Here is a 14,519-nt window from a genome sequence, read left to right as displayed (position 1 = left end):
CATGATCAGACACTGTATAGTTTACATCTGAAGACATTGCTTCAAACCTGTTCTATTTTTCTGAATTCACTGGTCAATTCCCACGTAGGTATACTGGGACTAACTTGTTGACGAGAACATTATTTCCACAATTGCTTATTTTTGAAACAATCTTTTCTATGCTAGTAATTAAAAACATAACCATGTTATGTCTTTCTACTTTCTACTTAACTACTACTGGTTGGTCCCCGTTTCAAAAATGTAGTCTTTATGGCAACCCATTTTTAACTCTTGCCCACAACCAGATCTAATAAGTATATATCAACATACTATACTCCTGAGGCCTGAGACTTCTGCCTTCTTGGAAAGCCAGAGCTACACACACACACACACACACACACACACACACACACACACACTCACACCCCAGCCTACTCGGGGCTCTGAAGCACAGCCTATCCGAACTGAAATGCAACATCTTCTACCTGTTCCTCGGATCTAGGAGGTGACTACTATTGCTTTCTCCATGCAGATTCTTCTACAAGCACAATAAAAATCAATGAAGACGTGGGACAGCTGAGAGTAACAAAATGCTGAGGCCACCAAAATTCACATTCTTGCAACCCTTAGACAAGGCCCCAAATGTAAGTCCCTCTTGGTCATACATCTGCTCCTTGTGTTCACTCATAGTGCTCTGGCCTTCTACCACTCTGATCCAACCTCCACTCACAGTGGGCCTTCCTCCCAAACCCTTTCTTCTGGGGAGCCTAAAACCTGGTTCTGAGGTAAAAACCCATCCTTTGCCCTCTGCTTCCTTCCATCACTCTAACCCTTTGCTCTTCCTGTTGAACCTGACTCGGCAAAGCCCAGCTGTAGGTGTAGCTGTCCCCTCTGTTCCGACACTAGGTCGCACCCCGTAGATCAAGGTACCTATAAACCCTCGGTCTCAGTTACTTCAAACCTTCTTTGCTCAACTCCAAGACCTTAACCTATAATCTTTTCCTTAAGGCAGGACACTGTATCTTCTAATTTGTTGAGAGAAGCAAATCAATGCAGGGTAACACCCTTAACGTCTCTTATCCCATCTTAATCACTCTTTCTTCACCTCAAAAAGGCATGTCCCTCCCCAGGAGGCCAATTCCTCCAACATGACGATCTCAGAAGCCATGGGAAGTAAGGAGATAAACAGCTGATGTAGTAGGACAGGTGAGGTAACAAGGGCCAGAAGTAAACTGTGGCCTTGGGAATATTGATATATTCTCCCCCAACCCCCAACCCTGAATTTGTGGAGAATAGCTAACCAGGGCTATAATCACATATAACCACCAGCAAAGGGGCGTAACCTTGCATAACTAGGAGCAGAGGGGAAAGGAACTTTATAGCATACTTCTACCCTGCAGAAAAGATGGCTGAGAAGTGGCAGAAGAAGAAAACAGTGTAGAACAGTGATCTCTAAAGTAGGATGTATGCAAGGTGACCCCATGGGATGTGGGAAAATAAGATGTCTATTTATAATTACATTTTGTCTAAAAGAAGAAGAGGAAATTAACCTTCACGAACATTTACTACAGTCTGACAGTGGTGTCTGCCTTCCGGTCACTCAGTGTCCTCTTAGGATCTGTATCTGGGGTGACTTGAGGACAGAGTGGGAGTCTCAACAGCTCCCAAACTCCTCAGTTTGCTTTCAGCATGTAGAGTGGACTGCAGTTTATCTATGCCACACTGGATGAATTTACAGAGTTTAACTCTTTTAATGAAATAAGCTACAAAATGTGGTCTACATGGATTCCTGCAAAGAAACCATGAATTTAAGACACCTAAGATGCGATAAACAAACAAGAGAGTGGCAGAGAAAGACACTTCGGGAACAAGCCCTTCATCAGCCACATCATGAGTTGCACTAGGGAGGATCTCCTCAGATTCAACAAAAATTTGGCCAGAAAAGCTGTCAAGACTATTTAAAATATGTACATATACCCACATTGATGTTGTAAAGATAAATCTCACTCTAACGTTACATTGAGCCTTGAGAAATTAACTAATGGTAAAATACATGCAAAAAAGGCTTTAGAAGAAAATAGGCATACATTGGAAATGTTTGCTCAAAAACCTCTTACTGATGGAAATATGCTACTGAAGAGGTCTGGAGACCACTGGCTTACAAGTTAGACTGCAAGGCCGTGGGAACTAAATATCCTAGTCTTTGCCCTGGAGTAGAAGTAGTTCTACTTTATGATTAGTAGCATTCTAAAAGAATGGTTTGCTTTTGAGGATAACTTTTGAAAGCTTCTTAATCGCTATTTTATTCTCATATCCTATGCTGTCTTTAATTGCAAATAATGGAGTATAAGAGCAGTGTGGGTAAACTAATACAAAATTCCTTTGAACATTATTTTGCTTTGTCTATATCCTTACCATGTTGGAGGCAGAAGGACGAAAAAAATCCCTATTTTTGTTGTCCTTCACCATAACTATTCAACATTTCCATAGACTCTGAAATTATATAAAATCAACCAAATTTGTACAATTCAGTAAGTTAAGTCAGATTTTAAATAGTCCTATGAACTATTGCACAAAAAAGGTCGCCCATGACTCCATTCTCTCTTCCCGGTAGACTTTGCAACCATCAAGTCAATCCCTAACACGACTGCAGGGAACTTATTAAAGTCCTGAAAGACAAAATACCCGCCCTTGCCTCCCTTGTGGGACCCTAAAGGTAAGTTCATGGCCAAGTGTCAGTGTGGTCAGATACAACACAGCAGCTGGGGCACTGGCCCATGTACCGTTGGGGGGTTATTGGATCCCCCATCTGAAAATAAAGCAAAAGCATTTCAAAGCACCTTGCCAAAAAAGGAGTAAATCACCCGCACCTCATTAGTTTCCCTTCTTGTAAACATTTAAAGCAGGTTTTAAAATGATTAAAAAAAAAAAAAGAACAAGATCCCTTCCCAGGTTCTCATTCTTTCATCTTTACAGGTGAATCCCTGACAGCCAACAGAGAACCTCCCAAGCCCTTCCACCAGCATTTGCCACAGAAGAAACCAGATCTGAGATTTGCCCAGGTCCATCTACTTCTGCACTGACATCAAAGAGGATGCTCCATTATTTCGAAAGAAGATACAGTACATGAGAACTGGTAGATTTGGTTTTTAAGACAAAAAATCTACTCCATGATTCCCTAATGCATAAGAACTGTGAATTAAACAAGGAGGCCATTCGACCAAGGTGGCTCTAATGCTTTGGTGGCCTACCTTAGCAAACCCAAATCTAAGCCTGTAAATGCCTCAACGTTAAAAATCAAAATACCAAGGACAACCAATCACCAACAGCCAACTAGGCCTTAAGCTATAGCCAATCAATAATTTCCTTACGTTGTTTCTGCTTACTCTCTGGAAGTCTCTTCCCCTGAGCTCTGTCTGCCGGTGGAGCGCACCCAACCACTTCTGGTTTGGTGCTACCTGCTTCCAATAGAATTTTGTTCAAATGAACTCCTAAAATTTTTAATAAAAGTTTCTCGGTTTATCTTTTAACAGAACCAAACTTAAAGATTTTTGGAGCTGAGATTCATTTCAATGTCCTATTTTTTTCCTAAAGATTTTATTTATTTATTTGACAGAGAGACACAGCAAGAGAGGGAACACAAGCAGGGGGAGTGGGAGAGGGAGAAGCAGGCTTCCCACAGAGCAGGGAGCCCCATGTGGGGCTCCGTCCCAGGACCCTGGGATCATGACCTGAGCCAAAGGCAGACGCTCAACGACTGAGCCACCCAGGTGCCCCTCAATGTCCTATTTTTTAAAGAAAACGAAAGAAGGAAAGAAAGAAAAAGGAAAAGGAAGGAGTGTGTGTATGGGGAAGAGGTGTGTCTGCTGCATTCCCTGAAACTTCTGGCAGGACTCTTCAGAAGTCATCCTGAGGCTCAAGGATTAGTTCGAGAGGAAACAAATATCAGGCAGTAAAGTCTTGAAAAGCTCCCCATGAGGGCAACTGCTGATAACTAGGACCAGTTCCTTAAGAATTCTCTGAACTATCTTAAACTACTTATCTTTCTTCAAAAGCTTATTTAACTACTAAAAAAAAAAAAAAAAAAAAAAAAAGAGCAAAATGCCTAGGTCTTTAACAGGGGTGCCTTTCAAATAGGCTGAGATAAAATCATTCCCTTAAATTTGTCTTTGAAATGGAAACGTGATCATACGCAAAGCACCAAAGGAATAACAACAATTTCAACTGCTTTCTCAGATGACACGTTTATAATCAAATGCATGAATTATAACATGTGATCTATTTGGTTAGAATTACCCTTTCCATCAAGGGCTCCCACCTGAGACCCATGCTTTGAGGAAAAAGGAGTGACCATCACTTAAAAGTGGCCCCAAATTTCTGTCTATGGAGACTCCAGGCTCTTCACTGCTGGCCTGCATGAAAAAAGGCCAAGCCCTGAAAACATAATACTATCCACCCGAGCCTGAACACCACCCCTGCCGTTGGCTGAAATACGTTGCCAGAGTTATGGGAAAAGTCATGACCTGTCATGCCCAAAATAACATTATGCCATTCTTCTAATTATATATATATTTTAAAGATTTATTTATTTTAGAGAGAGAGAGAGCACGAGCGGGGGAAAGGGAGAGGGAGAAGAAGCAGACTCCCTGCTGAGCGTGGAGTCTGACACATGGGGGCTCGATCCCAGGACCCCAACATCATGACCTAAGCCGAAACCAAGGGTCGGACACTTAACCCAACTGAGCCACCCAGGCTCCCACTTCTAACTATATTTGATGCCATTTTTGTATTTAGGAAAATTTGATCATTTGATTTTTAAACGTACACAGGCCAGAAGAATATCACTAGATTACCTTAAGAAAAGCAGCCACCCTGTCACACATGCCCTGCTTTTAGTTCATGTTTTCTTAGTGATTTGCTTGTTTATTAACTTTATTAACTCTTTCTCCCTTGAATATAAGATGGCAAGGAACCTGCAGCCTCAAGGTAAGACAGTGGCTGGCACATGGTTGGCACTAAAAATATTTATAGAATATTAAATATTTGTCAATCTCATTCTTTACATATTTATTATATAATATATATTATTATATTATATATATAGTATATATATAATATTATATAATATTATATCCCTGTGTTGTGATGTCCCCCAAACTCACCCTGTCACACTGTTAGTAAAAAATACATCATACATACATACCTTTATTCAAAACAAACAAACGATAAAAAAAAGTTCTTTAAATAATCAGGTATTCCATATGTTCAAGTGAATATGTTTTATTAAATGCATACTAATATCTTTCTATAGTATGTGAGTATACATAATAAATTAAAATGTATATATTTATTAAATATAGATATAATACCAGAACATGATTATTTCAGATGAGAAATCAAAATAAACCCATTTGTAAGTATCTTTTGGTCACTCCAAATTGATATTGCTCATAAAAAAATACACGGATTTTCCCTGGGGAAAAAAATTAATTCCATAGCAATGTAGTTAGGGGACATGTTTTATTTCATAGCTTTCTGCAAGCAAAATTGCTTTGATACAAAATGAGTTCAATGATACAGGTGCTACTGTCCACTCAAGCAAAAGAAAACCTCACATTTATATGAATGCTCTTTATAATTACATTCTTACAGTATAATAGGTCTAATAATCCAGGACGCCTCTGGCCTCTTGGGAAGCCGCGGCACAGAAATGCTGCCAGGTTCTGGAACATCCCAGCACTGGCCAGTGCCTAAAGGAACTTCCTGTGAGCTCTCGGGCAGCTACTGCTCAGAGGACTGTGTGTGGACGTGCTGTCTGCCCTCCGTCTTTTAGTTTACAGTTAAGTCATCTCAAAATATATCCCGGCTGTGTGTCTTTTGGCTTTTTCAGAGTTTCTACAGAAGCAGGAAGAGGTCATGAGGTATCCGTGACATGGGCCGCGGCTGTAGCGCGGTGGCGGACACAGCGGGGTGGGGGCACTTACCTGCAGGCACGGTCACGGGCCCTAACGTGTGCCCCGCACGCTACAGTGCAGAAGTGTTTGTGCCGGCGAAACGCCTTCCTCCCCCCTCACAGACCACGTGCCTCTAACCCCAGAGTATCTGACAAAAAAACCATACAGATAAAATAAAAAGACAAATACACAAATAAGGCCATCTGCAGAATTTTAAACTCACTTCTTGCAATTATTTCACAATAATTTCTACATCATATTTTACATCTTTCAAACTTCAATAATAAATGCTCAAGGAAGGGCTGCGGTGGGACCAATTGCACTATCTCTTGGAGGACTTGTCCAGTTTGCTGGCAGGTGATTTCCTCTGGGGCGTGGGGATTTTGGAAGGCTTGGCTGTGGCTGGCCGAGAACCTGCTCGGGGGGTAGGCCTGTGTGTCTGGGGGACAGTCTCCACGTCTGAGCACACGGACTGGATTTCTGAAATGTCAAAGTCTGATGCATCACTGCCTCGGCGGCTGCTGGCCCTGCTGCCAGCCTTGCTTCCGGCTCGGCTTCCCGGGCGGCTGGGGGTCTTCCTGGGATCTAGGGAAGAGAGGACCAACAGGGTGGAACCACCCTTCATTAGTACTGGGTCCATGTGCAACACATTCCTGAAACCTAATGCCACCCTTAACGTCCACACGTGTTCTTGTCACCCGGCAGGCACTCAGCCAACACCTGTGGATTCACGGCCGTTTTCCATTCCACGAGGGAAGAAGGTGGCCTCACTCTGAGTTAGATGTAATATACAAGAAGCTAAGTTTACAAACTAAAGGTACGTTTGGGCCGAGTCCCTGGAAACAGGATTCCACTGACTACAGACAGATACGAAGAATACACCTATAATTTAAGATTATGCTTTCCAAAAGTTTAACATGTGTACCGAGGGCTGTGCAAACACGGAGCAAACTCTTAGATGTAAGTTTTGCCCAAGGATAAGTGATTCAAAGCACGTGGGAATTTAAAAGATAAGACTTGAACCTTGAAAGACGCTTCATGCTTGCTGAGCCCAGAACCCCAGGGACTGGGTTCACTATTCTGTGGAGAAGTAGAAGCAGCACGGGTGTAAGGCCCAGCACGGCTGGGTTTTTCCAGTCACCCAAAACAGAGCCCAGGGTAACTTCTGAGCAGGCAGAAGGACCCAGACCTTCCAGCCTGAAGGGGTAAGGACACGGCTGTGGTGTTTCTCGTGTTCACCTTTCTTCAGTACTTTCCAAAAGGGATTTTCCCGTCCCTTAGTCTCATGACTCGTTTATCCCCTACCTCAGCTGGAGGACTGGGCTAGGTGTCATTTCAAAAGAATACAGCATCATCAATTCGTTATTTCAGCCCCAGCGAAGAAGAGCAGGGACGTTAGTCTTCGGATCACACTGCAAGAAGCCGTTAGAGACAGACCCGCACCGCACTCACCCGCAAACTGTGTTCGGACTCTGGCCGCCGCGGTGGTTATCAAGCCACTGTCATCCCCAGAGTGAAAGCCTTTCCCTGATAAATAGCCGGGGAGTCGAAGCTTGCTTCCTTGGATTGGCGTACCCTGTATTTAATAGCGAAAGGACATTTCAGGAAATGGCTCCTGTGGCATGATCTTCCACGAACAGCGAGTTACAGATGGGCAGAAACCCTCTTGGGCGGGGGGGGGGGGGGGGGGGGGGGGGGGGCGGGAAGCGTTTCGATTAAGCGCCACATGGGGTTCTCACAGCTCACTTTCCTCATTTCTGATTCTCTCCCTGAATTCAAAAGGAATTCATGTTGAAGAGAAAACACAAAAATAGCGATCCCCAAATGACAGCAAGGGGGGAAAAAAAAAGCAAATTAAACCGTGAGCACATTAGTATCTTCCAGTTTGTCAGTGAATATTACAGAGTTAGGAGAGTCCTGCAGAAAGATGGGGAGCGCACGGTACAGATAGAGTGCGGGACTCTGAAAAGTTGTGCTTGCATATTCTGTCACCTCCAAAGCTTTTAGGGAACCAGGCAGAAATGAACAGACAGAATTAGAACAATAAGTAAAAAATGCCTAAACAGTCATCACTTAAATAAACTTAGCTACAGAAAACATGCAGTGACATTTTCTAACTTGGTACCATTCCACTGTAGCTACTTCCAATACCTTCTATGGCCTCTCCACCCAGAACATGAGGCAATGCTTAGGGAGGACTCTTCAAAAAATTCTTAAAGGAGTTCACAGAGAATGCCTAAAGCAATCACGACTATGAGATTTTATTATAAGTCTAAAATCACTGCATTTTTTCCAGATCACTACAACATTCTGAGAATTCTCCCAAAGTTAAAAAAATAAATAGAACTCCCAAGAAATATAAGGGATGTCATTTTGCCTCAATGAACTTAAAGGGAGTTGTCTGGAGGAAAGGAATCTATACACATTACATGTGCGTTTTTTTGTTTTTTAATTAGTTTTTCCCTTATTAATAAGTTGTAAATGTTTAATAAAGCGTATGTGAGATCTTTTGATACTTCAGAGTTGCAATTTAATATAAATGTCATATTTGAAATTCATTTACATATGTATTCTATACATACACTTAAGGATGGAATTTATATGTGATTTGTATCCATATAAAACTTAAGTTTTCAAAATACTTTTCACACGTCTGGATAATTAATCTTCACACTCACCTAATCACAACTTTTTTATAAATGTGAAAGATGAGGGCCTGAGGAGGGCAGTGGTTTGCCCAAGATCTGGCAACTCTGACCTAGCTAAACTCTTAACTTTACAAGAATCTCAACAATCCACCAAGAGAGTGAGGACCCCCAAATTATGAAATATATCACTCAAGGTGGCAGAATTCATTGCCATGTGAGACCCAAATCATTCTTCTCAGAATGCCTTGATTAATTCTTATTTTATTGTCACAAACCCTACCAAGTTCTCTTACAGACCCCACCATAGACGTATACTATTGTTTTCTCTGTTTGGCTGTTTTGTCTATGAGGCTATTAGAAATGAAACATAATTTTATAGTAGTTAAAATAACATACTTAAACTCTAATCTGGGGGAGTTCTCCACTTTTTAAAAATCTGAACTAACACAGCAGCATAGTCCCCAAAATTTAAAACACACATGCCGCTTGAGGTTCCTTAAACTGTTTTCAGTTTTCATAGGTGAAAGGAAGGAAAAATAAAATAAAATGATATCAAAGAGAGAGGCAAACCATCAGAGACTCTTAACTCTAGGAAACAAACTGAGGGTTGCTAGAGGGGAGGCGAATGGGGGAGATGGGATAACTGGGTGATGGACGTTAAGGAGGGCACATGATGTGATGAGCACTGGGTGTTGTATAAGACTGATGAATCACTGAACTCTACCTCTGAAACCAATAATACAGTATATGTTAATTAAGTGAATTTAAATTAAAAATAAAAAAAATTTCTCAGGTTTTGCTACAACAGATCCATCATAAGTGACAGACGTCTCTAGATAAAGTATGATACTAACCCCTCCCACCTGAGAGAAGGGGTGGGCATGAGGGGTCAGGGAAGGAGGAAGAGCTAAAGAAGGAGTTGTTTCTACCTCAATTCTACTACCACCAGCAAGGATCTTTGCATCATTTCCATCTAAGTCATGAGAGTAATAAAACGTTCTCTGCTTACCTCTTATTATTCATGTGAGGATTAAATAATAGGTTAGAAAGTGTTTTTGAAAAGCATAAAAAGGGATTTTTAAAGGTACTATAGCACGTTCACAAAAGGGTCTGGCCTTTAACATGAAATCCCCCCCATCATTGCTAGACAGGTTGTTTAGGGACAGCCCCCCCCATTATTGTGATTCTAATCAAATATGTGATTATTTGATACCTATATGTATCATCTGGCAGAGAACTTTCCTTCAAATCTCTTTGGTTGACTTTCAATTGAATGCAGATGATCTGATAAATGAGCTAACTTGGCAAATTTTATATGACCTAAACATCTTATCCCCATCAATCATGCCATGTTAAAAAACTGAAGCATACTTAAACAGTAATCACTAAAGTCTAATAAAGACACACATCTATTGAAAATGCCAGATAACTTCTTGCATATCTCAGCCCCCAAGCCCCTATACTGATAACTAAAAGGCTTATGGCTTACCCACCTAGTGTTCCTGGGCAGAAATAAATATAACAAACATTCGGAAGGACCATGCTCATAAGGAACACACAACAAACATTCTTCTAATGTAAGTGATTTTCTTTTGTAAATAGCAGTGCCTCTCACTCTCACCTAAAGGGGGACTATTGTATTTCTTGCCCCAATTATGGCTAGAAGCAGGAGCATACCAGGAGCTTTAAAAGAAACTTTACTTACATCTGAATATAATTTCCTGTGTGTCACTCTCCCAAGAGAGAAAAGCCAAATTAAGTATGAGGAAGAGAACAAAAGAGGAGGTACACAGAGCCTGTAAATGTAACTATGCTCAGCTGACACCAAAGACCTATGAATTGTCTTTTCTGTCTTTGCAGAAATGCTGAGTTGATACTTGTCTAATACAAGTCTACAAAAAGACACAGTATTGTCAAAAGTACATGTGTTAAGGGAGAGAGAAAGCAATGTTAGTGCGTGACAGTTTCAATGAAAGAAGACTGTTAGACTAGGATCTGGGGCCTTACGATACCTCTGCAGATGGCACGGAAAAGTCTGAGCACTCTGCTGGTTTACAAGGAGTTGACATTTTGCTGTTTGTCAACCATGGTTTACCATAATTGCGTGTTAAAGGATGGAGAATCTGTATGGAACAATGGCAAATCAAATGTAAAGTATAGCAGATAAAAAACAAACCACAGAAAGAGATATTCATAGCCAAGAGTAACATTTCACAGTAAGAATGATAATAATTAAAAATAAATGCAAAGATCTGATGGCAAATCATAGACACCAAATAAATAAATAAATAAATAAATAAATAAAGCTTTATTTAAAAAGAAAAAAAAAAAAACCACCCTGAAATGTAACTAAAACTCCTAAGTAGATAGTCTCCATATGGGCCACAAAGCAAAAGCGTGTGTGTGTGTATGTGCATGTGTACATACATACACATGCATATTTAAAACCTTCACTTGTTACATCGTGAGAAGGGATACACATGGAGAACACTGGCCCCACAGGTTCGAGGGTCCTCAAACATTCAAAAGTATACTCGAGACAGTGATGGCACGGGAGACGGACAACACTTCCTATCTGAGTCCTACCTTGGGCGTGCTGGTGGTGGGCCCCTGCGGAGAGGCTGCCTGGCCAGCCTGACTGGATACAGAAGTTGATCGGTTGGGTGACGCTCCTCGTGATGAAGGCCGCGATCTTCGGCCCCGGGGTCGGAAGGCAGCCATACCCTGACTGGCACCATCTGCTAAAATGAACTTCTCCCGAAGCTCCATGTTTGTCCTTCCTTTAGCTGGATTATGTGACACACACAGCAAGGCACGCAGACAGAAGAGAAGGGAAAAACAAAAGAGGTGCTCAATTACGGGAAAAACAACTACCTGGCACCACAGACCATGTTGAGGAGTTCAAGAACAGCTTTTTGCCATGCCAACTCCAACGCAGCATAACAAAAAGTTAAATGCATTCCTTTACAATGCATTCCTTTTGGATACAAGTAAGTTTGGGAAAGAAAAAAAAAAAGTGTGTTTATTCTAACACTAGACACCAGCAAGAATAACCACTATTAAAGAAAGAGTCAGCATGAAAATGGAAAGCTCATGCTAAAATATTGTTAATCCACCAGCTACTGATGCCCACATGGTTCATCACCCCTTCCCCACACTGAGAAGACAAGCCAGTAAGGCAGGGACTGCGGCTTTTGCATGTACCACTGAAGTAAGGAGAATGCCAGCATTTTAACACTGGAATTAATTAAACAATAGGATTACACAGAATGAGAGATGGTTTGTTAATCATGATGACAACATACAAACTCTCAGGTTTTTCACTTTTTATTTTATGCCTTGAAAAACTCGGTTTAACCGACATGCAATAACGAACGCCAGACCCAAGGATATGAGGTAACCCGTGATGCAACACTCATACAAACACATATGCACACGGAGAACACTCCACAAGAACCCGATGAGCAACGTGTTAGCATGTGTCCGATCACTCATAGAGCACCTACATTTGCGACACACCAGAAGTGTGCCCACGTTTCAGAACTTAAATTTGGAAGCACCAGCTCAGTTGGATATGAGTTAAGCCATACGCGATGGATGAAGCATGTTATCTTCAAACAAATGATTAAAGCAAGAATGTAAAAGTAGGAAAGAGAAAAGGCAAGAGGGGAGAGGCAGGGAGAGGGGTTGCCAACCTATAGTAGGCTGAGTAGTAGTAATTGAAGAGTTTGATTCCGAACGTAACATTTTACTCCCATGATGATGAACTAGAAAAAATGACACAGGATACCAATCACATTAAAGAATACTGTTAGCAAGAGAAGAAACAAAGTACAGTAGTTGAATATGCAAAGGGTGCTCAGATCCGGCTTTTAGCACACATTTTAGAAGAAAAGTTGCATCAGGGAAAGAAGCACTCAAAGATTTGACTCAGTAAGAAAAACGTATTTGGAAGACTTGGCCACAGTCACACTAACTTTTCTAAGCAACTCAACAGGACACTATACATTCTAATTGCTTTGTCTCATGAGTGGAACTGCATCCCTTGAGGCTGCATTATTTCCAAAATATTAAAAAAGGGAGTCTTTGTGATTTTACCCCTTTGGCGGGTGTTATCTTTGACCTGCAGAGAGCAGAGCTACTGAGGAGGATCGTATGACAATCCCGGGTGCCCTTAGTACAGCAGCCTGCTGACCCACAGGAACCCACTCTGATGTACCTGTATGGTCAGATGCCTACCAAATTAACAGAGGCCCCACTGCAAGAACCCCAGCCTCCCACTTGGTAGCCGGAACAGTATCAGCACGGACATTTGCTGTTGTTCGATTAAGAGGACTGAAATGAGCTCACATGTTAAAGAAAATCACAAAAATGTTATTGCTTTTTTATTTTTTCCCTGAGGAAAAATGGGCTAAGTAAACAGGACCTAACTAGACACTGTGATCAAATGACCACTTGTAAGGTCAGTCGCTTAAGAATGCCACAGTTGAATAGAGGATCTGAAAAATAAGGTAAATTGAAAGATAATCAAGGATTCTTTGGCTGGTAGGTATGGAGTGAGCTACAGTATCGTATGTTTATATTTTCAACGCGCTCATCTGCAGCTTCAAAGTAAGAGTCAAGTTGGCAGTTGATGATTATTTTCAAAACTTTTAGGTATTACTTTCGTTACCTCCCCCCAATTTGAAAACCTTTCACTATTAAACTTTTACTGTCCAGCATGTTCAGTCTCCTTCACTTCAGTCTCCTTTCATTTTACTTTGCTCTGTAATAACAGATGAAATCCTTTCCCTAGTTGGTGTAATACTCATTTTGAAAATTGCAGATGGGAGCATTTCCTTAAAAAACATCTATTCTAGTATTTCCTGCCTATCAGTCTCATATTTATCGAGAAGATGTAAGGGAAAAAAATGAGAAGAACATGGTTTACATGACTGCCACAAGTTCTTTGGGAACTTTAGGCTGACAGAGACCAATGTGAAACATTCATTATTGTAATAAATGACCAAAATTATACCCAGCATGTTTTTGATGCTGGAAAATAGTACAAAATTGATATACTTTCATGGTGTTTTTATCTTGACATAGCATCTCCTTACCCCTGCAAGGATCATTTTTCACTAAGAACTCATCAAGTGCCATCCATCCACCTCCAACACGAACCATTACGGTACTTCGTAGGATCCGAACGAGTCGCAGTTGCTGGGAGTCTCCAAACTGTGAAGATGAAGGAAGAAAGAACCTCTAATTGTCAACAGCAAGTCTACACTAAAGGATGATGTGCAATCTGCAGTAGCTTAAAAGCAACCAACTTAAATTTCTTGCTTAGTTCACAGCGATTAGTAAAATCTCAGAAAAGGGTGTTTGAAATGATCTGCGTTAGACTGCTGCATGCTGATTTAGCCCAAAGGAAACAGTTTGGAAAAAGCTAACAAAGATTATCAAGTATAATATTGAAGCTTTGTTCAAGAAATGATTTTTCTTTATGATAGAAACAACATTAGTAAGGCAGTAATTGAAAAATGTTTCTAGAAATCAAACACAGACATGAAAATAAGCACTGGCCCACTAGCCCAGGGCTTATACAAAATAAGATTCTAAAGAAAATCTAATAAACTCTGATTCTTCTTCATTAAAACTTCCTGCTAAAACTGTCTGTGAGAGAAATCTGCATAAACTCATTTCAGTTTCTCTAAGAGCAGTTGTGACTTAGAGAGATAAAGTAGTAAATGAACATGACCAACAAAAATTTCACAGTCAACTAAAACTTCTGCATCACTAATGATCTGGTAAACCAATTTGTTAAAGGCTGGATTAATGTGCCATTTTGGATTACTGTAATATTAGAACAGCCACTGACACATTATTAATGATACAGCTTTCAAATCTAAAAAGCCTTCTCTTAAAGCTGTTTGTACCATAATTACAGACACTAATA

General features: G+C 40.9%; 1 protein-coding gene across 26 annotated transcripts in view; it reads right to left on the bottom strand.

The window, feature by feature from the left end:
• Positions 1–5,249: 5,249 nt before the first annotated feature.
• DST (dystonin) overlaps positions 5,250–14,519 on the bottom strand; it is a 486,661-nt gene continuing 477,391 nt past the window's right edge. For 8 of the 26 annotated variants that reach the window (XM_027601373.2, XM_027601374.2, XM_027601375.2 and 5 more), the window contains 6 exons: positions 13,681–13,798; positions 12,277–12,348; positions 11,168–11,367; positions 10,594–10,704; positions 7,386–7,509; positions 6,256–6,518 (listed from right to left, as the gene is read on the bottom strand). In XM_027601373.2, coding sequence (XP_027457174.2) covers positions 6,256–6,518; positions 7,386–7,509; positions 10,594–10,704; positions 11,168–11,367; positions 12,277–12,348; positions 13,681–13,798 — 888 coding nt within the window. Of the gene's footprint in view, positions 6,519–7,385; positions 7,510–10,593; positions 10,705–11,167; positions 11,368–12,276; positions 12,349–13,680; positions 13,799–14,519 lie in introns of all 26 variants that reach the window. The other 18 variants (XM_027601376.2, XM_027601388.2, XM_027601389.2 and 15 more) reach the window with 5 other exon arrangements.

This window comes from Zalophus californianus, chromosome 7, assembly GCF_009762305.2.
Source record: "Zalophus californianus isolate mZalCal1 chromosome 7, mZalCal1.pri.v2, whole genome shotgun sequence".
Classification (NCBI taxonomy): domain Eukaryota; kingdom Metazoa; phylum Chordata; class Mammalia; order Carnivora; family Otariidae; genus Zalophus; species Zalophus californianus.
This window is presented reverse-complemented; position numbering and strand designations above follow the sequence as displayed.